The 20,283-nt window shown below is 47.1% G+C and overlaps 1 protein-coding gene across 1 annotated transcript; it reads left to right on the top strand.

The window, feature by feature from the left end:
- The first annotated feature begins 276 nt into the window (after positions 1 to 276).
- LOC116990023 lies at positions 277 to 13,452 on the top strand. The gene is made up of 2 exons (XM_033047548.1): positions 277 to 409; positions 12,932 to 13,452. The coding sequence occupies exons 1-2, from the start codon at positions 316 to 318 to the stop codon at positions 13,450 to 13,452; spliced, it is 615 nt and encodes a 204-aa protein (XP_032903439.1). The 5' UTR covers positions 277 to 315.
- Positions 13,453 to 20,283: the final 6,831 nt, after the last annotated feature.

Consider the following 20,283-nt stretch of genomic DNA (forward strand, 5'->3'; position numbering starts at 1 on the left):
TACAGCGCGGAAACTGACCTTTCGGCCCATCGAGCCCGCACCGAGCAGCGATGCCCAGCACACTAACACTATCCGACACACACTAGAGACAATTTTACATTCATACCAATTTTAAACCGAAGATCGAGGAGAAACCCTGCGCGGGTCACGGGGAGAATGTGCAAACTCCATACAGACAGCACCCGAGGTCGGGATCGAACTCGGGGCTCTGGCTCTGCAAGCGCTGTGAGGCAGTAACTCCACCTCTGCGCCGCTGTGTTTTTGTGACTGGTACCCGCTCTCGCTGAAGCGCCGCAAGCCACCTTCGAACTGGTGATGTCCGAGCGTCGTACACCGCGGCGAAGAACTCGCAGGGAAAATGATTTCTCCAGCATTTTCATCCTCGCCGCCACTTGGGCTTGTCTCTCGGGTAAGTCGGTGAGATTGTTTTATTTGTCTTTGTTGTAAATGCGAGTTCCTTCCACATCGGAATCCTCCACAGTGTATCAAATCACGAGAGGAATAGATCGGGAAATAGGTGAATCGAGGACCAGGGGACACAGATTTAAGGTGACGGGGAAAAGATTTAATAGGAATCTGAGGGGTAACGTTTTCACACAAAGGGTGGCAGGTGAATGGAACAATCTGCCAGAGGAGGTAGTTGAGGCTGGGACTATATCCAACGTTTAAGAAACAGTTAGACAGGAACATGGATAGGACATGTTTGGAAGGATATGGACTAAACGCGGGCAGGTGGGACGAGTGCATCTGGGGCAAGTTGGACTGAAGTACCTGTTTCCACGCTGTATCACTCTATGACTATAAATTGTTACTGCACAAAGGGATTGCCAACAGGTCAGGTTTGTGTTAGGGGAACGTCTGGTGCAGATTAATTCAAGATCAATTGTTTATTAATTCAAGTCTGCAGTAATTTGTAAAATTATCCCGAGTGTATGTCGGCTGGTTAGCATGGACTCGGTTGGCCGAAGGGCCTGTTTCCACGGTGTATCACTCTGTGACTCCATGCTTCTCTGGATTTTGCCTGACCCGCTGAGTCACTCTGGCATTTAGTGTTTTGAACAAGATTATATATAACAGTGGTCTTTCCTCTGCCCACCTATGCCACCCTGCGAGGCGCTGCTTTTAGCCTGTTAGTGTAGCTGGGCAATGTTGGCCGGTGTGGGCAAGCTGGGCTGAAGGGGCTGTTGTTTTTCCTGATGTTGGGGGAATCCAGATCCAGGGGTCACACAGTTTAAGAATAAGGGGTAGACCATTTAGGACCGAGATGAGGAAAAACATTTTCACCCAGAGAGTTGTGAATCTGTGGAATTCTCTGCCACAGAAGGCAGTGGAGGCCAATTCACTGGATGTTTTCAAGAGAGAGTTAGATTTAGCTCTTAGGGCTAACGGAATCAAGTGATTTGCAGAGAAACCAGGAATGGGATACTGATTTTGGATGATCAGCTATGATCATATTGAATGGCGGTGCTGGCTCGAAGGGTCGAATGCCTATTCCTGCACCTAATTTCTATACTTCTATGTTTCTATCTTTCTACACAGAGGATGGTGGCCAAGGTGATGGAGACAGATATGATAGTGGTGTCTTGGAGGCTTTTAGATAGACACATGGATATGCTGGGAATAGGGGGATATTTATCATGTGCAGACAGAGAATAGTTTAGACCGGCGTTGCGTTCTTCATGGACATTGTGGGCCAAATGTTTCAATAGGTCAACAGTCTTTATATCTCACATAAGCTCACAAGTGATAGGAGCAGAATTAGATCTTTTGGCCCATCAAGTCTACGCTACCATTCAATCATGGCTGATCTATCTCTCCCTCTCAACCCCTTTCCCCTGCTTTCTCTCCACAACCCCTGACACTCGAGGTCCAGTGAAATTCATTTTTGTGTACAGTTCAGTACAAGTAACACTATACATAAGCACGTAGATACATCTTAGATCAGCATCTCAGCTACAGTACAAGTGTATCACGGTAGTACACTGAGACAATGTACAGAGTCACCAGTTTGGGGCCATTTCCAAGTCCCAGTTGGTGTAAGTGCAGGGATCTTGACCTGATCATGAAGGTCTGTTGTCCTGGTGTCATTGCAGGCTCGGCCTGGCCAAGCGTAGCCGTGGTGTGGTCCATCACTGCTCCACCGCTGTAGGCCACGTGCGGTCCACATGCTCGGCCTCTTGGAGCAGCGCCCGATCCAGCCGAGCCCCAGGCTGCTGCAGGGCCTCCAGCGGCCCACTCCCCCGTCGAGACCTTGCACCCCCTCCCGCAGCCGGTCTGCTCACTGGCCCTCCATCCCACTCCCTCCACTCTCGGCAGGATCATCTTCGCTGTCGTGTGCTGGGCAGCAGAGTGAAGGCCGTGGACCCCAACAGAATCAACAAAACCATCAAGAAGGCTGGCTCCATACGGGGAGCGGAATTGGATTCATAGGAGGTGATCCAGAGGGGAGAATGCTCTTCAAACTGCGGAGCATCTTGGCCAATACAGCTCACCCCCTCCATGACACACTGGTCAACCTGATGAGCATCTTCAGCAACAGACTCGTTCCACTAAGATGCAGCACAGAACACCACAGGAGATCGTTTTACCCTGTGGCTATCAAGCTGTATAAATCCTATCCCTTCTGTTGTGGGGTAGAATGACTCCCCTTCCCCATCTCCCCCACCACCCCCTCCTCCCCAATCTTTGCGCATCTCCAATCCTTTCCACTCGTCACTTTAATTTCATGTTCCATGTATTTTGTGTTTATGAATGTTGGCAGATCAATTTACCTCCTGGGATCAATAAAGCTGTATCGTATTGTATCGTTTCATTCCCGGTCCGTGGCGTGGATCCGCTGTCCGTGACGGGCGGGTCGATGGGACTGTTCCTGCGCTGCACTGTTATATGAGAAAAACACCAAGTGCTGGGGAAACTCAGATGGTCAGTCGGCATCTGTGGAGAGAATGGACAGACGACGTTTCAGGTCGAGACTGTTCTTCAGGCTGATACTGCCAGACCCACTGAATCCTCCAGCACTTTGCTTGTTTGATTCAGTTTCCAGCACCTGCAATTCCATGTGTCTCCTCCACTGTTCTGTTTTATTCTCTAAAATACTACCTGCTAAAAGGAACGCAATTTCCCTCCATAGATCTGCCCGACCCACTCAGTTCCTCCCGCACTTTATTTTTTTTGCTCCAGATTCCAGCATCTGCTGCTTGTTTGTTCAACATTTCTCACTTACCATTATTGACCAACATTGTTGCTTGAGTATGTGTGTATGTGTATGTAAATATATGTGTGTGTGTGTGTGTGTGTGTGTGTGTGTGTGTGTGTGTGTGTGTGTGTGTGTGTGTGTGTGTGTGTGTGTGTGTGTGTGTGTGTGTGTGCGCGTGCGTGTGTGTGCGTGTGCGTGTGTAATTGTGAGTATGTGTATATATAAACTGGGTGCTTCAGTTTCCTCCCACTCTCCAAAGACATACAGGTTTGTAGGTTAATTGGCTTCAGTAAATGGTAAATGGTCACCAGTGTGTAGGAGAGAGCTAGTGTACAGGGATCTCTGGTCGGTGCATACTCGATGGGCTGAAGGGCCTGTTCCCACATTGTATCACTAAACTAAACTAAACTCTTCAAGTCACTGAAACAAATGGTTGAATCAGACCGGCTTTCTCTTTGTGGGAACCTCATCTGTGCAAAGTGGCTGCTTTACGCATTACGTGTGTACAAGTCATGGTACGTGACTAGGACTATTGAGAAAGCAGTTAATAAGGTACACGCAATCATGAGTTTTATTCATAGAACGCTAGAGGTTAGAAGCAGAGAAGTCACACTGAACTATTTGTGAAACACCGGTTTAACCTCAAACTGGAGTGATATATTCAATTCTTGTCGACCATTTTAGAAAGGGTATGAACACGATAGAGAGGACCCAGAAACATTTACAGATACAGGATGGATAAGAAAGGTTTAGAGGGATATGGAACAACGTACGTACAGGTAGGTAAGACGAGTGTAGATGGGGCATTTTGGTCAGCAAGGGAGGTTTGGCTCTGGGGCCTGTTTCCATCCTGCATGACTGTACAGCATGGAAACAGGCCCTTCAGCCCATCAAGTCCACGCTGACCATTGATCACCCATGCACACTAGTTCCGTGTTATTCATAGAAACATAGAAAATAGGTGCAGGAGTAGGCCATTTGGCCCTTCGAGCCACACTGCCATTCAATATGATCGCTGCTGATCATGCAGAATCTGTACCCTGTTCCTGCTTTCTCCCCATAACCCTTGATTCCATCAGTCCTAAGAGCTATATCTAACTCTCTCTTGAAAACATCCACTTGTCTTCCACTCCATACACATTAGTAGCAATCTACAGAGACCAAATAACCTACAAGCCCGCATGAGATAATATCTATCTCATTGGAGGCCCTCGAGCTATCTTTGATCAGACTTTACTGGACTTTATCTTGCACTAAATGTATTTCCTTTATCTTGTATCTGTACACCATGGATGACTCGATTGTAACCATGTATTGTCTTTCCACTGACTGGTTAGCATGCAACAAAAGCTTTTCATTGTACCTCGGCATACTGCCAATAATCTATACTAACACTTGGAGAATATGAAAGAGAATGAGAGAATGGTTATGAAGAGGGATTAGAGGGGCTGGGACAGCTTTTATTGTGCAAGAGAGGTTGATTTGATGATAAATATATAAAATATTGAAAGGTCTTGATGTAGAGTTTTCTTCAAAGAGCGATCTAGGATTGGAAGCCTTGGGTGTGAAATAAAGGGGTAGAGTGATAGTCATAGTTATATAGCACGGAATCAGACCCTTCGGCTGAACACATCTATACTAACCACGTTGCCTCACTACTTATTCCCACTTGCTTGATGTCCCTTCCAAACCTTTCCCGTCGATTTAGAGCAACATGGGGTGAAACTTGCAGGAAGGGACTGCAGATACCGCACTAAATCCTACTGCACCGAAGACAGACACTAAATGCTGGAGTAACTCAGCGGGACAGGCAGGATCTCTGGGTAGAAGAATTTTTTTTGTTTAATAAAGCACAAAGTTGAGATCTGGAACACACTGTTGTCTGGGGTTGTGGGGGTAGGTTCCACTGTGGTTTCTAAGAGGGAAGTGGAGAAATATGCCAAGAAAAATAATTAGAAAAGTATGGAGAATGCTGTGTGGAACCAGCGAGTTATTCTGTAAAGAGCCAGCACGAACTGGAAGGCTGAATGGTCTTCTGTGCTACTTTCACTCTACATTCGATATTATTGGGCAACTCATTTCAAAGTTCAGATTGTTGTGAATTGTGCTATTTTCTTCACATTTTCTTCAACTGCAAGATTTTCTTCAACTTAAAATTTATCAACCAGTTGGTTGAGTGCATGGCCTTGTTCAATTGTTCTATTGTGCTTTATTGTTACATGTGCAAATTGCACAGTGAAATTAATCTGTAATACAGTTCAGTAAAGTATGGCCATACCACAGCACAATCTCCAGATTAGCTAAGTGTACAGAAGTGTACTGAGCCGCTGTTATCTTTGAAGTGTGGTCTCGTTTGGTCTCTCTCTCTCTCTCTCTCTCCATCACTCTCTTTCTCTCTCTCTCCCTCCCCCCCCCCCCCCCCCCCCACCTCGCTCGCTCTCCCTCCCTCCCTCCCTCTCATCACCACCATTAGCTCTGAACTACATAGATTAGTATTGTTTTTTTGCACTCTTATTGTTGGTATTATTGTTCAGTGTGTGTATATATGCACATACTCACACACACACATATATACACGATGGCCCGTTTCCTTTATCATTCTTACTTTTTTTAATATCTTTCATTCATTGTTCTTTGTCTCTCTATATCAACGTCTATATCTATCGTTTCCCTTATCCCTAACCAGCCTGAAGAAGGGTCTCGACCCGAAACGTCACCCATTCCTTCTCTCCAGAGATGCTGCCTGTCCCGCTGAGTTACTCCAGCTATTTGAGTCTATCTTTGATGTATATATGTGTGTTTGTGAGTATGTGCATATATACACACACCGAACTTGCTTTCTCTCTGTCGTGTATTATATTCTTTACAGTGTACAATATTTACATATTCTGTTGTGCTGCTGCTAGTAAGAACTCCATTGTTCTATCTGGGACATGAGTAAAACACTCACGACTCATCCTCCTGCGCGCCAAGGAAATAGTCCCAGCCTGTTCAACCTCTCCCTATAGCTCACACCTTGGGTCCAGGGAACATTCTCATGAATCTTCGCTGCATTTTTTCGCTGAGTTACTCCAGCTTTTTGTGTCTATCTTCGGTTTAAACCAACACCTGCAGTTCCTTCCTGCACAAAAAAAACACGTCTGTGTTTGAGGTAGGTGTCGTATTTTCCTCTGGATTTTTTTGACTGATTTTGTTTTGAATGGCGCTGCGTGGAGTTATAATAATAATAATAATAATAAATTTTATTTTCGGGCGCCTTTCAAATCTCAAGGTCACCTTACAAAGATTAAACAGAAGAGAGAAAAAACATATAGTCGGAGAAAAATAAATAATAAGGACATCATCAATACACAAATTAAAGATAGAAATCGCTCCAATGACACAAAGACACAAAATCAGTTGCTGCCTCGAACAGCGCTTGCAGCGCCGGAGACCAGGGTTCAATCCTGACCCTGGGTGTTGTCTGTTACGGAGTTTGTTCATTGACTCAGAACTGCTGTAGATTTGGGAGCAACAACAGCAGCAGGAGTATAGCAAGAGATACAACTGATTGGCTCTAGCCCAAGTGGGAGGAGAGAAGTGAAAACAGTTAAAGTACAGGCCAAGGACAGGCAGACTTGACTCAGAACTGTAGTTTTTGGGAGCAACAACAGCAGCAGGAGTTTAGCAAGAGATACGACTGATTGGCTCTAGCCCAAGTGGGAGGAGAGAAGTGAAAACTGTTTCAGTGCTGGGAAAACAGTTGAAAACTGAGGAATTTGGTTTGTAAATTGGTAAATCAGGCAATTTATCAGTCAATTTAAGCAAGACTGCTCTTAGCGAGCGACAGTGAGTGAGCGGCCTTGTGAGGGAAGTGCCCTGTGAGAAAAGTGTGAGTCTTTGGCTCGAGAGTCTTCGGCGAGGAGACGAAAGAAGGAGATGTCAGGCAAGCTGATTCAGTGCGATGCTTGCAGTATGTGGGAGGTCAAGGACACCGCTAGTGCCTCTGGCTGCTACAAATGTGAGAAGTGCATCCAGGTAGAGCTCCTGAAGGGCCGTGTTGGGGAACTTGAGAAGCAAGTGGATGACCTCCGGTTCGTCCGAGAAACGGAGTCGTTCCTCGACAAGTCCTACAGTACGATTGTTACACCTAAGGTACTGGAAGAGAGAAGGTGGGAGACAGTGAGAACGGGAGGGAAGCATGGAATGCCAACTTCCCCGGGTGTTGTACCTCTTGTGAACAGGTTCACCCACTTAGAAGCTGTCGGGACAGAAGAGGTGTTTACACTGGGCGACGGACTGGCTTGTGATGCGAATAGGGCTGTTGAGCCAAAACCAAAAAGGCCTAAGGCAGGCAACGCCATTGTAGTGGGAGACTCCATTGTGAGAGGTACGGACAGGGGTTTCTTCGGCAACAAACGGGATTCGAGGATGGTGTGCTGCCTTCCTGGTGCCAGGATCCAGGATGTCACGGACAGAGTGCAGAAAATCCTCAAGGGCGAAGGTGAACACCCGGAAGTGGTAGTGCATGTCGGCACAAACGATGTCGGAAAGAAGGGGATGAATATTCTGCAGCGTGACTTTAGAGAGCTCGGAAAAATGCTGAAAAGCAGGACCTCCAGGGTTGTTATCTCCGGTTTGCTTCCAGTTCCTCATGCTGGCGAGAGCAGGAACAGGGAGATACGGGACCTGAACGTGTGGCTGAGGAACTGGTGCACGGGGCAGGGATTTAGATTCTTAGATCACTGGGATCTGTTTTGGGGTAAGGGGGAACTGTACAAAAGGGACGGATTGCATCTTAACAGGTGTGGGACCAGCATTCTGGCAGGCAGGTTTGCCACTGCTACACGGGTGGTTTTAAACTGAATAAGGGGGGTGGGGTGTCGAATGGGCTAGTGGGGGATGGAGTTAAAGGGAAAGGGTTTCTTAAATGTGTGAGCGTAAAGACAGAGGGGTGTAAAATGAGGGTAGAAGCAATAGGTAGCAAGGTGAAAAGTAAAAGTGGCAGGCCGGAAAATCCAGGGCAAAAATCAAAAAGGGCCACTTTTCAACAAAATTGTATAAGGGGTAAGAGTGTTGTAAAAACAAGCCTGAAGGCTTTGTGTCTCAATGCAAGGAGCATTCGTAATAAGGTGGATGAGTTGAATGTGCAGATAGCTATTAATGACTATGATATAGTTGGGATCACGGAGACATGGCTCCAGGGTGACCAAGGCTGGGAGCTGAACATCCAGGGATATTCAATATTCAGGAGGGATAGAGAGAAAGGAAAAGGAGGTGGGGTAGCGTTGCTGATTAGAGAGGAGATTAACGCAATGGAAAGGAAGGACATTAGTTTGCAGGATGTGGAATCGGTATGGGTAGAGCTGCGAAACACTAAGGGGCAGAAAACGCTGGTGGGTGTTGTGTACAGGCCACCTAACAGTAGTAGTGAAGTTGGAGATGGTATCAAACAGGAAATTAGAAATGCGTGCGACAAAGGCAAAACCGTTATAATGGGTGACTTCAATCTACATATAGATTGGGTGAATCAAATTGGCAGGGGTGCTGAGGAAGAGGATTTTTTGGAATGTATGCGGGATAGTTATCTAAATCAACATGTAGAGGAACCAACGAGAGAGCAGGCTATTTTAGACTGGGTATTAAGTAATGAGGAAGGGTTAGTTAGCAGTCTTGTTGTACGTGCCCCCTTGGGCAAGAGTGACCATAATATGGTTGAGTTCTTCATTAGGATGGAGAGTGACATTGTTAATTCAGAAACAATGGTTCTGAACTTAAAGAAAGGTAACTTTGAGGGTATGAGACGTGAATTGGCCAAGATTGACTGGCAATTAATTCTAAAAGGGTTGACGGTGGATATGCAATGGAAGACATTTAAAGACTGCATGGATGAACTACAAAAATTGTTCATCCCAGTTTGGCAAAAGAATAAATCAGGGAAGATAGTGAATCCGTGGATAACAAGGGAAATCAGGGATAGTATCAAAGCGAAGGATGAGGCGTACAAATTAGCCAGAAAAAGCAGCATACCGGAGGACTGGGAGAAATTCAGAGACCAGCAGAGGAGGACAAAGGGCTTAATTAGGAAAGGAAAAATAGATTATGAAAGAAAACTGGCAGGGAACATAAAAACTGACTGCAAAAGTTTTTATAGATATGTGAAAAGAAAGAGATTAGTTAAAACAAATGTAGGTCCCTTGCAGTCAGAAACAGATGAGTTGATCATGGGGAACAAGGATATGGCGGACCAATTGAATAACTACTTTGGTTCCGTCTTCACTAAGGAAGACATAAATAATCTGCCGGAAATAGCAGGGGACCACGGGTCAAAGGAGTTGGAGGAATTGAGTGAAATCCAGGTTAGCCGGGAAGTGGTGTTGGGTAAATTAAATGGATTAAAGGCCGATAAATCCCCAGGGCCAGATAGGCTGCATCCCAGAGTACTTAAGGAAGTAGCTCCAGAAATAGTGGATGCATTAGTAATAATCTTTCAAAACTCTTTAGATTCTGGAGTAGTTCCTGAGGATTGGCGGGTAGCAAACGTAACCCCACTTTTTAAGAAGGGAGGGAGAGAGAAAACGGGGAATTACAGACCAGTTAGTCTAACATCGGTAGTGGGGAAACTGCTAGAGTCAGTTATTAAAGATGGGATAGCAGCACATTTGGAACGTGGTGAAATCATTGGACAAAGTCAGCATGGATTTACAAAAGGTAAATCATGTCTGACGAATCTTATAGAATTTTTCGAGGATGTAACTAGTAGCGTGGATAGGGGAGAACCAGTGGATGTGGTGTATCTGGACTTCCAGAAGGCTTTCGACAAGGTCCCACATAAGAGATTAGTTTACAAACTTAAAGCACACGGCATTGGGGGTTCAGTATTGATGTGGATAGAGAACTGGCTGGCAAACAGGAAGCAAAGAGTAGGAGTAAACGGGTCCTTTTCACAATGGCAGGCAGTGACTAGTGGGGTACCGCAAGGCTCAGTGCTGGGACCCCAGCTATTTACAATCTATATTAATGATCTGGATGAGGGAATTGAAGGCAATATCTCCAAGTTTGCGGATGACACTAAGCTGGGGGGCAGTGTTAGCTGTGAGGAGGATGCTAGGAGACTGCAAGGTGACTTGGATAGGCTGGGTGAGTGGGCAAATGTTTGGCAGATGCAGTATAATGTGGATAAATGTGAGGTTATCCATTTTGGTGGCAAAAACAGGAAAGCAGACTATTATCTAAATGGTGGCCGACTAGGAAAAGGGGAGATGCAGCGAGACCTGGGTGTCATGGTACACCAGTCATTGAAAGTGGGCATGCAGGTGCAGCAGGCAGTGAAGAAAGCGAATGGTATGTTAGCTTTCATAGCAAAAGGATTTGAGTATAGGAGCAGGGAGGTTCTACTGCAGTTGTACAGGGTCTTGGTGAGACCACACCTGGAGTATTGCGTACAGTTTTGGTCTCCAAATCTGAGGAAGGACATTATTGCCATAGAGGGAGTGCAGAGAAGGTTCACCAGACTGATTCCTGGGATGTCAGGACTGTCTTATGAAGAAAGACTGGATAGACTTGGTTTATACTCTCTAAAATTTAGGAGATTGAGAGGGGATCTTATAGAAACTTACAAAATTCTTAAGGGGTTGGACAGGCTAGATGCAGGAAGATTGCTCCCGATGTTGGGGAAGTCCAGGACAAGGGGTCACAGCTTAAGGATAAGGGGGAAATCCTTTATAACCGAGATGAGAATAACGTTTTTCACACAGAGTGGTGAATCTCTGGAACTCCCTGCCACAGAGGGTAGTCGAGGCCAGTTCATTGGCTATATTTAAGAGGGAGTTAGATGTGGCCCTTGTGGCTAAGGGGATCAGAGGGTATGGAGAGAAGGCAGGTACGGGATACTGAGTTGGATGATCAGCCATGATCATATTGAATGGCGGTGCAGGCTCGAAGGGCCGAATGGCCTACTCCTGCACCTAATTTCTATGTTTCTATGTTTCTATGACCTGTGTGGGATTTCTCCGAGGTCTTCAGTTTCCCCCTACACTCCCAAGACGTGCAGGTTTGAAGATCAATTGGCTTGGTGTAAATGTAAATTATCCCAAGTGTGTGTAGGATAGTGTGTGGGGATCGCTGGTCGGCGTGGACCCCGTGGGCCGAAAGGCCTGTTTCCCGCGTTGTGTCTCGGAACTAAACTAAATGAACATGTATTGTAGTGTGGGGATGACAACCGCTGCGGACAACTGCCGCTTGAAATGAGTAGCTCTGGCTTTGTGGGACGCTGTGGAGAAAGCAGGGGTTTGGAGGGACTGGGGGTTGGGACGGTGTAGAAGGAGCGGTGGGAGAGGGATGGTGTAGATTAGAAGGAGCGGGGGTTGGGGCAGCGTAGAGAGAGCGGGCTGTCTGTGGAAATCAAATGTATGTGACCTTTGGCGGAAATAAAGGATCAGTGGAAGTCTTAGACACAAAAAGCTGGAGTAACTCAGCGGGACAGGCAGCATCATTGGAGAGAAGGAATGGGTGACGTTTGGGGTCGAGACCCTTCTTCAGACTATTTAGGGAGAAGGGAAACGAGAGATATAGATCAAATATATATCTATATATTTGATATAGATGGTGATGTGGAGAGATAAAGAACAATGAATGAAAGATACGCAAAAAAGTAACAATGATGAAGGAAACAGTCCATTGCTAGCTGTTTGTTGGGTGAAATTTGAGAAGCTAGTGCGACTTGAGGAGGGGGGGGGGATGGAGAGAGAGGGAATGCCGGGGTTACCTGAAGTGAGAGAAATCAATATTCATACTACTGGGGTGTAAACTGCCCAAGCGAAATATGAGATGCTGTTCCTCCAATTTGCGTTTAGCCTCACTCTGTGAAATCTAATCCCCACTGACGCCTGTCTTAAACAAAGCCGAAGTCTATCCCCGTGGGCCGAAGAAGGCCAGTGTGTCCCAGCCCTTTTGTGTATCGGTTGTACTGTTCAAAAGCCACCGTGATCCGAAGAGCGTCTTCGTGACCCCGAAGAACATTTCACAGCCTGTAACGCGCCAGCAGGGAACCGGTTATATTGAGTTAAAGCCAATTCCCCGAGTGTGTTGTTGCAGCGAGTATTCACACTCTAGCCTTTCCCCCGCACCTTCGCCTCTCTCACCCCTCCCCCAACTGTATACCCCCCTCTTTTCCAACCCTCACCCTCTCATGTTACCCACCCTTCCCGCTCCTCTCCCTCCTTTCCCATCCCCCTGCCCTCTCTAACACCCTCCACTCCCCGCTCTAACACCCTCTCCCCACCATCCTGCCCCGTACCCTCTCCCCATCCACCAACTCCCTCATCGTCCACTGCCCCCCACCCTCACCTCCCACCCCCACCACTCCCCCACCCTCATCTCCCTCCGCTCCCACTCCCCTTATCCCACTCTCCCATTCCCCCCTCCCCTACTATCCTCCCCTCCGTCACACACCATCCTCCACTTCCACCCTCCTCTCCACTACCCCCATTCAAGTTCAAGGGTTCAAGAGAGTTTATTGTCTTGTGTCCCTGATAGGACTATAAAATTCTTGCTTTGCTTTAGCACACCCGCACCCACCATTACCTCCTCCCTTGCTCCCTTCCCTCTCCCCCTCTCTCTCTCTACCCCTACCCTCCCTCCCCGCTCCCCTCCACACAGATGCTGCTTGACCTCACGGTCACACGGGCCCGCTGAGACGGTCGTGCCCCGGGATTGTAACCGAGACCCGTTGATCCTTTACCTGTTGTGTTGCAGCCTCGGGAAGCAGCGTCTCCGTGAGCGTCCGTGACAGAGAAGTGAACGGGACCGTCGGCCGCTCGGCCCTTCTCGCCAGCTGCTACTCCACACCCGACCCCTGCTCCCTGCAAACGTTAGAGTGGCGTTTACACAACAGCACAACTCCGCTTGTGAGACTGAGCCGATCAAACTGCACTCCGCTCGTGAGACTCAGACGATCAGACTGCCCTCTACACCCTGCCCGACCCGGTTGTAACTGTTCAGATCGCTGGGCGACCAGTCCTTCCCACACGGGGCGAGTCCAGCTCTACCCCGAGAATGGGTCCCTGTTACTGCGGGATTTACGGCTCAACGACAGCGGAGTGTACGTGATATCGATTTACAGCGGCGGAAACAGCACTGTTAAAGCCAACGTGACATTAACGGTCTACAATCACCACACTGAGACAGGTAGGAACCGGCGGAGCGTTCAAACACAGAGGGGGCAATTAAAGCATGAAAGTCCAAATAGCAATGGGGTAACAAAGCGGGGTAATTAAAGTGAGAGTAACCCCTTCCCTCCCATCGGCGCAGAGGTAGAGTTGCTGCCTCACAGCGCCAGAGACCCGGGTTCGATCCTTACTAAGGGCGCTGTCTGTACGTTCTCCCCGTGACCTGCGTGGGTTTCTACGGGAGCTCCGGTTTCCTCCCACACTCCAAAGACGTAGAAGGTTTGTAGGTTAATTGGCTTCGGTAAAAATGTGAATTGTCCCTGGTGTGTGTGGGATAGTGCGAATGGTCGGCGCGGACTCGGTGGGCCGAAGGGCCCGTTTCCGTGCTGTATCTAAACTAAACTACCCCCGGCCTCCCCTCCCCTCCCCTCACGCTACCCCCGGCGTGCCTCCCCCCACCCCCTTCTCTCCCCTCTCCTCCCATCTCTCTCTCCCCCTCCCCCGGGCGTCTCATCCCCTTTCCCCCCGTCCTATCTTCCTCCCTTCCCCTCCCCGGCATCCTCCCTCCCCACCTACCCCCGGTGTAGGTTCCATGACCAGCCCGATATTGAACCGCGAGCATTGTATCTTTGAAGATGTTCATGTTTCACCGCGTTGGGGGCTTCTAAGCCGAATTTCATTTAACACCGTTAACTGAACCGCATCAGACAACCGCGCAGGTACCAGGGAGATTTGCTTAGTAAATGACGCCCAAGTGGGACAGGCCCTTTATTCCAGTATTTTGTGTCTTATCTTCGTTTTAAATCAGCATCTGCTGGGACCGTGAAATTTTGACTTGCAATGGCCCAACAGCCCAGTAAAAACAACAGCAACAAATAAATATATAATCAAATGAATGATCTTTCATGGGATTGTGTAGGAGGAACTGCAGATGCAGGGTTACACTGAAGATAGACACAAAAGGTTTGCAAGAATTGTGTTCAGTTCTGGGCACCATGTTATAGGAAAGATATTGTCAAGCTTGAAAGGGTGCAGAGAAGATTTGCGAGGATGTTGTCAGGAATAGAGGGTGTGAGCTATAGGGAGAGGTTGCGTAGGCTGGGTCTCTATTCCTTCGAGTGCAGGAGGATGAGGGGTGATCTTATGGAGGTGTATAAAATCATGAGAGGAATAGATCGGGTGGATGCACAGAGCCTCTTGCCCGGAGTAGGTGAATCGAAAACCAGAGGACATAGGTTCAAGGTGAAGGGGAAAAGAGTTAATAGGAATCTGAGGGTGGTGGGTGTATGGAACAAACTGCGAGAGGAGGTAGTTGAAGCTGGGACTATCCCAACGTTTAAGAAACAGTTAGATAGGTACATGGATAGGACAGGTTTGGAGGGATATGGATCAAGTGCAGGCAGGTGAGACTAGTGTAGCTGGGACATGTTGGTAAGTTGGGCCAAAAGGCCTGTTTCCACACTGTATCACTCTATGACTCTAAGAATGATTCCAGCAATGAGTGGGTTAGCATATGATGAGTGTTTGACAGCACTGGCTCTCTACTCGCTGGAGTTTAGAAAGTGGAAAGGGAATCTCATTGAAAATTGCAGAATAATGAAAGGAATAGATAGAGTGGAAAGGATGTTTCCACTGGTGGGAGAGTCTAGTGCCAGAGCTCATAGCGTCAAACTTAAAGGGCGCTCTGATAGAAAGGAGGTGAGGAGGCACTTCTTTACTCAGATGGTAGTTAATCTGTGGAACTCATTGCCACGGAGGGCTGTGGAGGCCAAGACATTGGATATTTTTTAGGCAGAGATAGACAAATTCTTGATTAGAACGGGTGTCAAGGGTTATGGGGAGAAGGCAGGGAAATGGGATTAGGTGGCAGAGATCAGCCATGACTAAATGGCGGAGTAGACTCGATGGGCCGAATGGCCTATTTCTACTCCTACAGCTGGTGAACTTGTGAAAATGCTGGAGTGACTCAGTGGGTCAGGCAGCATCTTTGGAGAAAAGTAATAGGTGATGTTTCGGTTGAGACTGAAGAAGGGTTCCTACTGGAAATGTCATCTATTCCTTCTCTCCAGAGATGCTGCCTGATCCTCTGAGTTACCCCAGCATTTTGTGTCTATCTTTAATTAATTTAATTAATCTTGCACTAAATGTGGATTCCTTTATCCTTTATCTGTACACTGTGGACTGATTGATTGTAATCAAGTTTGGTCTTTTCTTTGACTGGATAGCAGGTAACAAACAAGTACCTCCATACACGTGACAGTAATAAACTAAATTAAACTAGCTAACCATAACAAAATCCGAATATCATCTGATACGATACGATAGTCGGGAGATCGATCTGCCAACAGTCATAAAAACACAAAATACATGAAACATGAAATTAAAGTGAGGAGGGGAAAGGATTGAGGATGTGCAAAGATTGGGAAGGGAGAGGGAAGGGAGTCAGTCTCAGTCTATCCCATGACTGAAGGGGGGAGAGGGGGGAGTTGTACAGATTAATCTGTAATGGAAACAAAGACGTGGTCCATTGGAGATTGCGTATGCTGTGGTTAGTGTTGTGCAGTGCTCAAGAGCCTGATGGCTGTTGGGAAGAATCTGTTTAGTTTAGTTTAGTTTAGAGATACAGTGTGAAACAGGCCCTTCAGCCCACCGGTTCCACACCGACCAGCGATCCCCGCATATTAACACAATCCTACACATTTTTACATTTACCAAGCCAATTTACCTACAAACCTGTACGTCTTTGGAGTGTGGGAGGAAACCAAAGATCCCGGAGAAAACCAAGTGGGTCATGGGGAGAACGTACAAACTCCGTACAGACAGCACCCGTAGTCGGGATCGGAGCCGGGTCTCCGGCGCTGCAGGTGTGGTAAGGCAGCAACTCTACCGCTGCACCACCGTGCCGCTGTTGTTGAAGCTGGTGGTCACAGTTCTCACGCTGCGGGATGGGTGCGTGGCCAGGGTGGTGTGGGTCTTTGGTGATATTGGCTGTCTCATTGAGGAAGTGGTCCCTTCTGATCTAGTTTACTGCAATAACCCAACTGTTTTATTACAGAAAGTGTAACCTCCACTTCCACGACTACAACAGGATCTGGGCGGAACAGGCTGATGGATACAGTTATACCCGCATCCCTTTTCCTTATCCTAATCACCATTGCCTTGACCATATGGCTCAGGGGTAAGTGACCCTTCCTGACTCAGTGAATGGCGGTCACAAGTTTACTGATGTCATGGCCTCACATACCGAGAGAGAAGGGCAGGTTGCACCAGCACTGTGCAGGAAGGAACTGCAGACGCTGGTTTAGAACGAAGATAGACACAAAAAGTGGGAGTAACTCAGTGGGTCAGGCAGCATCTCTGGAGAGAAGCAATTGGTGACATATCGGGTCGAGACCCTTCTTCAGACTGAGAGTCTGGTGCAAAGAATTTATTTTCAATGGTGTTTAAATTCAAAGTCGTGTGAAGCTTACCTGATCTCCCGGTTGCTAAACACTTTAATCCCCTTCCAATTCCCATAATGCCCTTTCTGTCTTGGGTCTCCTCCATTGTTCGAGTGAGGCTAAATGCAAATTGGAGGAACAGCATCTCATATTTCGCATGTGCAGCTTACACCCCAGGGGTATGAATATTGATTTATCTGTCTTCAAGTAACCCCGGCATTCCCTCTCTCTCCATCCCTCCCCCACCCAAGTCGCACCAGCTTCTGATTCTCACCTCGCTACACCTAACAATGACCTAGTTCCTTTTTCATTGTTACATTATTTTATGCATATTTTTCATTCATTTGTTGTATATCTCTACATCATTGTCTATATCTCTCGTGTGCCTTTCCTGTGACTTTCAGTCTGAAGAAGGGTCTTGACCCAAAACGTCAACTATTCCTTTTCTCCAGAGATGCTGCCTGTCCCGCTGAGTTACTCCAGCTTTATTGCGTAAACAAGTTTTGTTGAAAGGAAAGACCCAACAGACAGGGAAAACTCAGCATAAATTCCATCGCAAAATATCCTGGCTGCTAAATGCTTTCACATCTCATCTCTCATCACCCCCCTAACTCAGGGTGGCCGCAAAGCTTTACACTTTAGTTTAGTTTAGCAATGCAGCATGGAAACAGACCCTTCAGCCAAGAGCGTCCATGTCGATCACTTCTTTATTTTAGATAGACTCAAAAAGCTGGAGTAACAGGCAGCATCTCTGGAGAGAAACAATAGGTAACATTTTTGGTCGAGACCCTCGAAACGTCACCTATTCCTCTTCTTCAGAGATGCAGCCTGACCCGCTAAGCTACTCCAGCATTTTGTGATTATCTTCAGCGTAAACCAGCATCTGCAGATGTTCTTTGGGGACATGTAGGAAGGAACTGCAGATGCTGGTTTACACCAAAGATAGACACAAAAAGCTGGAGTAACTCAACGGGTCAGGTAGCTTCTCTGGAGAAAAAGAATAGGTGACGTTTTCGAGTCAAGACGTCTGAAGAAGGGTGTCGACCCGAAACGTCACCTTTTCCTATTATCCAGAGATGGTATCTGACCCACTGAGTTACTCCAGCTTTTTTTGTTTCCATGTTCTCCAGGGATGTTACCTGACCCACTGAGTCACTCCAGAACTTTGTGTTTCTCAAAGATTGTTGATAATAGTGGATACATGGGAGTGATTTATAGACTGGAATCTAACTTAGGGGTAAAAGCAAGGAACTGCCGATGCTGCCTAACCCGCTGAGTTACTCCACTTTTTTGTGTCAGTCTGTGGTTTAAACCAGCATCTGCAGTTCCTCCCTAAACCTCTTGACACTCACTCTATGCTATCCCATTTTCCAGCCACTCACCATACACTAGGGACAATTGACCTAAAGAAACCAATTAACCTAAAACCTGCACGTGTTAGGGATGTGTGAGGAAACCCATGCAGTTAAAAGACAATAGACATTAGGTGCAGGAGGAGGCCATTCGGCCCTTCGAGCCAGCACCGCCATTCAATGTGATCATGGCTGATCATCCCCAATCAGTTCCTGCCTTCTCCCCATATCGCGTGATTCCGCTATCTTTAAGAGCCCTATCTAGCTCTCTTTTGAAAGTATCCAGAGAACCGGCCTCCACTGCCCTCTGAAGCAGAGAATTCCACAGACTCACAACTTTCTGGGTGAAAAAGTGTTTCCTCATCTCCGTTCTAAATGGCTTTCCCCTTATTCTTAAACTGTGGCCCCTGGTTCTGGACTCCCCCAACATCAGGAACATGTTTCCTGTCTCTACCGTGTCCAAACCATTAATAATCTTATATGTTTCAATAAGATCCCCTCGCATCCTTCTAAATTCCAGAGTGTACAAGCCCAGCCGCTCCATTCTCTCAGCATATGACAGTCCCGCCATCCCGGGCATTAGGTCACAGGGAGAATATGTGAATTCCATAAATACAGCACCCATAGTCAGGATCGAACCTGGATTTGTGGTGCTGTGAGGCAGCAACTCTACCAGCTGAGCCACTATGCCCCCAACCCCTCCTTCCTTGAACAGAAGCCAAACCAGCCCCCTCCCCTCCACAATCCTTCCCCTTCCTAAATGAACTTGTGCTCATTCAAACAACTTCTCCTTTAACTCCACTCACTGCCTCCACCTGAAGGGTGTCACTATGTGACCAACGTGCTCACAGAGAGGATGTGTGGAACTTTGAAACAAGGAACTGCAGATGCTGGTTAATACACAAAAGGACACAAAGTGCTGGAGCAACTCAGAAGCTCAACCAGCATCTCTGGAGAACATGGATAGAGCGTTTTGGGTCGAGACTGAAGTCTGACAAAGGGTTTTGACCCAACATGCCATCTGAACAGTCCGAATAAGAATGGTAACCCAAAATGTCACCTGTCTATATTCGCCAGAGATGCTGCCCAACCTGCTGAGTTACTCCAACACTTTGTGTCAAATGTTGCTTCTTTCAAACCCACAAAAAAAAACCCTCACCATTATCACAAGATATTTGATAACTATACTGGACTGGTCTCTGCTTAGTTTAGCTTAGAGATAAGCTCTTCAGCACACCGAGCCCACTCCAACCAGCGATCGCCGCTCACTAATACTATCCTAGACACAGGAGGGGCAATTTTAGAATTTTACCAAGCAGATTTTATACTTTTACCAAGCAAATTAACCTACAAATCTGTACGTCTTTGGAGTGTGGGAGGAAAACGAAGATCTTGGAGAAAGCCCACACAGGTTACGGGGAGAAAGTACAGACAGCACCTGTAGTCAGGATCGAACCTGCGTCTCTGGTGCTGTAAGGCAGCAACTCTACTGCTGTGTCACCGTGCCACATTTGGAGAATTTCACCACGTTTTGGCTGCCAATTGCCACATGGCTCACACTTTCACTTCAACTATCTCAGGCCCCTTCATTTCTCTATCCACCCCTGAGGCTAAATTAGTGACCAATATCCTCCATAAACCTAGAATAAACTCTATATGTGCAACATATTAATCCAGTATGAATGTATTGTGTTTAGTTTTAGTTTAGTTAGAGATACAGCACGGAAACAGGCCCTTCGGCCCACTGAGTCCACATTGATCATGTTCCCACTATCCTACACACACTAGGGACAATTTACATTTATACCAAGCCAATTAACCTACAAGCCTGTCCATCTTTGGAGTGTGGGAGGAAACCAAAGATCTGGGAGAAAACCCGTGCAGGTCACGGGGCGAACATACAAATTCCGTACAGTCAGCGCCCGTGGTCAGGATCGAACCCATGTCCCTGGCGCTGTAGGGCAGTACCTCTACCGCTGCACCACCGTGCCGCCCTGCTTCCATCATTTAATGGCTGCAAATTGGTAAGACTCCGGATAATGCATAATTAGAAATCCTGTTGCTATCTCATTGTTTTATGTCAGTTTATTATCGAAGGAGAAAGTCGGACGCCACGGCAGGATCTGTTGCGTTTAACAGAGTTTCAC

Source organism: Amblyraja radiata, chromosome 30, assembly GCF_010909765.2.
Source record: "Amblyraja radiata isolate CabotCenter1 chromosome 30, sAmbRad1.1.pri, whole genome shotgun sequence".
Taxonomy (NCBI): Eukaryota; Metazoa; Chordata; class Chondrichthyes; order Rajiformes; family Rajidae; genus Amblyraja; species Amblyraja radiata.

Coding starts and splice junctions, on each gene's coding strand:
- LOC116990023 (XM_033047548.1), top strand. CDS start 316: ATGTCCGAGCGTCGTACACCGCGGCGAAGAACTCGCAGGGAAAATGAT. Junction 410..12,931: donor CACTTGGGCTTGTCTCTCGG/GTAAGTCGGTGA, acceptor GTTGTGTTGCAG/CCTCGGGAAGCAGCGTCTCC.